Genomic DNA, 5,827 nt, shown 5'->3' on the forward strand with positions numbered 1-5,827 from the left:
GTGGCTTCAGGTAACTCCCAGCATAGTTTCACTGCATGCAAGCTTAACTGAAAACACCTGTGTGGGTGTGCAGGACCTTTAAACGCTTCATCATCCACAGACTGAGATACTGAATAATAAACTTGTAGGCCTGCATGATGAATGTTTTGTTGTTGATGTATGCAGAGCCATTAGAGCAGAGACGTACTGACAGATGCACACTATATAATCTACTGTAGAGTCATGTGTTATTCACTTCAAGTTGTGTGTTATCCCTTCAAACTTCACTTCAAGCTGTGTGTTATCTGTCTGCACCTCTGGTGTGTGGACCATCCCGCCCAGCGGCGGCGCTGTTTGATCCGAGCACCGCAGCTCTTTTTTGGGATCTCGTCGTCTGGTTCAACTCCCGACGAAGGTGCTCATTGAAAGTCGGAAGTTGGACTTGATAGTTGGTCAAACTTGACAAAATGGCAGAAGACAACAGTTATGAGTCGATGCTGTGTGTGAAGCCCGAGGTTCATGTTTACCGGATCCCGCCGCGGGCCACTAACCGTGGATATCGGTAAGATGACCTCACGGAGAAGTAGCGAGTGTAACTGACGAGCAGTGTCAGCCACCAAGCTAATTTAACAGAAATACGCCCATTATCGGACAAGCACTTGATAGTACAGCAAGTTACTCACTTTTCTGTCTTCCCCTTCTGAATGTAGCTCACGGTTACAGCTCACACCGACAGTAAACTAGTCGGAGTTACACACATGGACACATGCTAGCTGACACACACATGCTAACGTTAGAGGCTAAATGTGCCAACAATGCTAACGCTAGCGTCACTCCGAAACATAAATGTGCTGCTGTGTCTTATCTGCTCACATAAACCTGACACCACCGGCCCGACTGTGTCATTAAACACTTCTCTACGTGTGGCTCAACACTCGGTGTCACTTTTAAAGAGTTAGCGTTCATAAACGACACGAGAAATGACGACAGAGCTGATAAGACTGGAAAGTTTAAAATGGCAGGACTCATGACTGTCCGATAATGGATGCAGGAGTTTAAGAGTGTGTGCTAGCGGGTAACTCCAGTGTCCGGGAAGAGTCGGCACATTTGTGTTGGCCTGATGATTAATTCAGCTATAAATGAGCGAAATGTTTGTGAAATTGTATTTAAGTTGTGAGCTTGACAAAATATCAGGACGAAATTTAAGGAAACATGAGCTGACGTTAGCTAACAGATGATCTCTGTCCCATAAGAAGCCTGCTGATGAAATTGTGATTATATAATTTGCATAATAACTGTGATGAAAGTTCATTGTTCACGTTAGAAAAAGTAGTTGGACGTTTAAAGCACAAAACCTCTGACTCAAGGGACACTTAGTAGCTTTCTGGAGCTTTAAACTGTATCTCAGGGGCTTCCTCCACCTTGGATTTTCTCAGATGTCATGAAGAAACCCAGAGGAAGATCATTTTTCCATAGACATCCAGAGCGATGTACAATATAAAGGTTTTTTTTTACAGGATTGCTTTTCTTCAGTGGGCAGCAGAACTAAAGATATCTTTTTTTTTCACACAAATGTCCTCTGGACAGCTTTTAGTTTCACTTCCTCCTGCAGCTGCCTGCGTTAAAAATAGTGCACAAGTCAGATGTTCCCGTGAGGGAGGATTAGACAAACCACTTTCATATTCAAATGTGTGTTTCCTGTTTTTTTTTTTCCTAGCGCTGCTGACTGGAAGCTGGATGAACCTGCGTGGAGCGGTAGGATGAAAATCACTGCGAAAGGCAAGCTGGCCTATATTAAATTAGAGGACAAAAACACAGGTAAACAATCTGACGTCTCCCTGCAACTAAACGTGATGTTCATGCAATATGGATGCCAAGACAAATTGCTCTACAGTCCGACCCTAAGGCAACATCTCATGTAAATGTGTTATTTGCAGGAGAGTTGTTTGCCCAAGCTCCAGTTGAACAGTATCCAGGGAGCGTAGTTGAAGCAGTGACGGACTCCAGCAGGTATTTTGTGATCCGGATAGAGGACGGAAATGGTAAGACTCTTTCATCAGAGACTGACAATATTTCACATTTGGTCAGATACTGAATTAGTGACACAAATCTTGTATTCAGGCTAACATGGTCAGTCGATTATGGTCAGGCTAATAAGTCATAGTTGTCTTAATTCAATGTAAGCTTATACTATCCCGACCTTTACTGTATATATCTTTCTGCAGGAATATTTACGTTTGCAGACGTGACTCTAATTTGTCTTTGTCTTTAAAATTGCTCTCATAAAGGACGTCATGCTTTTATCGGTCTGGGTTTCGCTGATCGTGGAGACTCATTTGACTTCAACGTAGCTTTACAAGATCACTTTAAGTAAGTTTGCTTCAGGTACATTTCTCTCCACACATCTTGATGCATTTTCGTGAATATGTTTAAGTGCAATAGTGTAAACAATATTAATACTTTAATAAATTTGTCAATCGTGCATGTCATTTGTTGTTTTAATTCTGAACGAGAGGGCTCACTTGCAAGAATTAAACATTTTAAGATGAGTAGTAGCAATGCAAAGTTGCTGAGCCATTTGCCTTCATTCAGTTTGATGTTGTCTGATAATTATTAACCTTTCGAACTCCACTTTTAAAGGTGGGTGAAGCAAGAAGGTGAGCTCGCAAAGATGGAGGCTACTGAGAGTGCAGCACCAAAGCTGGACCTCAGCTTCAAAGAGGGGCAGACGATCAAGATCAGCATTGGGGTGAGCATTTAGCTCCAGCAATGGGGATGTAAAGAAATTATTAAAAGGACAAAAATGGCTGTGTTTCTATCCAAATGTGTTGCAGGTTTTTAATCAAATTTGTAGAAAATTAACAAAAGAAAATGAGTATGAATACTTGTTTATATCCACTACCGTTATGCTATCGTTAGGAGCTAGTTTATAAATATAAGCAGGAGGTGGTTCTGATTTTTCAGTCGGAAAACCATTATACTATTGCAGAAGAAGAGGGCTCAACCTCAAGCGATGCAAACAATGTAGAAATATGACATTGAAAACTCAAAATGCGCATTGAAATAAGTTGATGGAGACATGGCTAATGACAGATTTTATAAAGAAAAAAAACATTCACAAGCTGTCATGATTGTTGTCAATCACAGAACATCAAGAAGAAGGAAGCAGGTGGTGCCAAAGCACGGCCTGTGGGTGGTGGTCTACTCCCACCTCCACCAGGTGCAAAGGCTGGAGCGGTAATACCTCCTCCTGCGGGACAGCCACCAGTCTCAGCTGTACAGACTAACACTGGTGATCACCGAGCTTTTCTGTCAAATGACATTTTTAAAAACGTCTCACATGATTCAAACAGTTTTCATGATTTCCATAATTGTTCTCTCTCCTGATGCAGCCGCTCTTTTAGACTTTGGCTCCCCCGTCCCTGCAGCTGCACCCAGCTCCGACATGTGGGGAGATTTCACATCAGCAGGCTCCAAGTAAGTTTCCTTCCTTTTTAAAATGTCACCTGGCATTTTTGTCTGTGTAGTAATCCATCTCGTCCACCTTCCATATTTATGTTCACGATTGTGTTTTGAATTATATCATCCTCCCATCATCGCTCTCGTCTTCCACCTCCTCTCCCTCCACAGCTCCAGTACAGATGCTGTCAAAACAGGATGGGTGCAGTTTAGTTGAGTCGTGAGAAACAAAAATCTTTCACACACTCAGGTTCCACACATTCCACGGACAGGACGATTGTGGCAAAAACAGTAACTAAAAGAGAGAGGAGCTGTTGGCAAACTTGACTGGCTCATTCACTGCACCTGTTCACATAAACTAAAACAAACACACTCTGGAGGAACAAAACAGTAAAATGTAGATATTTTTTACATTCGTATCCTTTTTTTCCCACTCTACTATGCAGTATGACTCTTTCTTTCCTTTCATCTTTCCATCAGATCAGAAATCAGATTTGATCGTGTCCCTCTGTTCCTCGTCTTTTCAAACATTACGCATTATGTTTTCCTGCTCCTGTCATACAGTTATCTCATTACACCAGCGCCACTCATCTCAAGGTTGTTTGTACCATTTGGGAAAGTTAAATGGTTTACCTAGTGAAGTATCCGTGTTTTGTTTAGTTATATACCAGTACGTTTGTGTTGTTTCTGTTTTTCCTAGTATTTTTTTTTTTTTAGGAGATCTTGCAAAACTTTATTGATATTTGATGATTCATTTTAAGCCTTTATGATAAAATACCCAGATTTTTTTTAATCAGCACTGGGAACGGAAGTCATGATTGCCATTTCTCATTGTCATTCAAAGTTTGAACATGCTTTGTTTGTATGTTCACTTTTTGTCTTTGTGTACGCTCTTCATATGTCTTTACCTCGTGTGGCGTTGCTTTTTAAAATGTGCCTTTTACCAAATTGAATTTTCCTTAATCTTGTTGCTAATTTGCGTTGAGAATTTGTGCCTTTCCGAAAAAGATCTAAAATGTACAAATATGTCTTCTTGTAAATAAACAATATATTTCATTGGTTCTCGTTCTGGTTTTTATAAGTAACCTCGTATGTTTTATGAGTTTGTCAAAAGAGGGTTCTCCATTTCTTTTCCAGCCGCGGTATGTCCTCAGACATCGGAGTGAATGAATGACTGACATTTTATTGTTGTGTGTACAATTACACTCGCATGGTCTCACAAGACACCGTGAAATGAAACAAGCCAGGACCAGAGCACAGTGTGCACATAGTCAAACATCAGAAGAAGAAAATGGAGAAACAACTTAAGCATCTTTCTTCTTGAGATCTTCAGACCGTCATTGAGTGGAACTAAATCACTGACAAAGACTTAGTGTAGATGTGTATTACTGAAAAATCAGACTAAATACTATATCACCCCTGTCTTTTACAGGCTTTTGTTTTGCAGACCAGATCAAAAAATGAGTCATAACCAGCGTTGGAAAAGTACCCAGAAATTATTATTATTAAAATAAGCTTAAATGATCAACTGGATGTGAAGAAATAACAGTTTTGATGTAATTACTTATTATGTTCTGTGTTGCAGGGATATCTACTTGCAGTTACTTGGGTGTTACAGCTACAGTACATATAATATGTATTTAACCTTTAAAAGTGCAATATGTTAGATTTCTAGTAAAAGCAAACTTCTAAAGATAAAACTGAACGTGAAAAAATGTAAAATTTTGACATCATGACATCCATGTATTGTGTTGCCGGGCTATTACTGAAGTTAGCATGATAACCAGTTAGCTCCGGTCCAAAGCTCCTGTTCTAGTGGTGTAAACACCAACTCTCCCCTGGTGCGTTGAGCTCACCATCCAGACCACTAGCTGCATGGCTAACTGAGCTAACTAGCTAGCAGGAGCTACATTTAGCAGCAGTTGGCAGTTACTCTGGTAAAAATGCTGCCCCCTATTTGTTTGGAGTATGAGTTATACAGCTGGCCAAATTTTTACCGATAACTGGTATTTTTTTAACTGTTACTTTGGCTCATATAACTAATAGCTCAACATAATTTATCAATTAAATGTAATTAGAAAGGACAATATTTGCATTCAAAATGGTAAATAAAATGGAAGTATAAAGTAGCAGAAAATAAAATAAAGGCTAAGTAAGTAGTGAAAATGTTACTTCAGTACGTACAGTACCTACTGGTCATAACAGTATTATTATTTTTGCATTACATGGAGGCGAGGTGTTTTTACCAGTTTATGGTATATTTAGGCTTATTCACAATCATTTGTATTTTAAATTAACAATGTTACTGGTGGATTCGTGATCATAGGCTGCATCGTGATGACAGCAGAGCATCGTGTACACAGACAGTGAGGACAGGCTGCATCGTGTA

At 40.0% G+C, this 5,827-nt stretch overlaps 1 protein-coding gene across 1 annotated transcript; it reads left to right on the top strand.

The window, feature by feature from the left end:
- Positions 1-353: 353 nt before the first annotated feature.
- Positions 354-4,497, top strand: necap2 (NECAP endocytosis associated 2). The gene is made up of 8 exons (XM_084348303.1): positions 354-541; positions 1,697-1,797; positions 1,917-2,021; positions 2,268-2,349; positions 2,620-2,728; positions 3,127-3,271; positions 3,372-3,456; positions 3,610-4,497. The coding sequence occupies exons 1-8, from the start codon at positions 447-449 to the stop codon at positions 3,653-3,655; spliced, it is 768 nt and encodes a 255-aa protein (XP_084204429.1). The 5' UTR covers positions 354-446; the 3' UTR covers positions 3,656-4,497.
- Positions 4,498-5,827: the final 1,330 nt, after the last annotated feature.

This window comes from Pagrus pagrus, assembly GCF_965226575.1.
Source record: "Pagrus pagrus genome assembly, chromosome: 3".
Lineage (NCBI taxonomy): Eukaryota > Metazoa > Chordata > Actinopteri > Spariformes > Sparidae > Pagrus > Pagrus pagrus.

Bases quoted from the DNA above. Each gene is read 5' to 3' on its own strand.
- necap2 (XM_084348303.1), top strand. From the start codon at position 447: ATGGCAGAAGACAACAGTTATGAGTCGATGCTGTGTGTGAAGCCCGAG. The intron at 1,798-1,916 runs GTAAACAATCTG...TGTTATTTGCAG, and splicing joins ATTAGAGGACAAAAACACAG to GAGAGTTGTTTGCCCAAGCT. The intron at 3,272-3,371 runs GTGATCACCGAG...CTCCTGATGCAG, and splicing joins AGCTGTACAGACTAACACTG to CCGCTCTTTTAGACTTTGGC.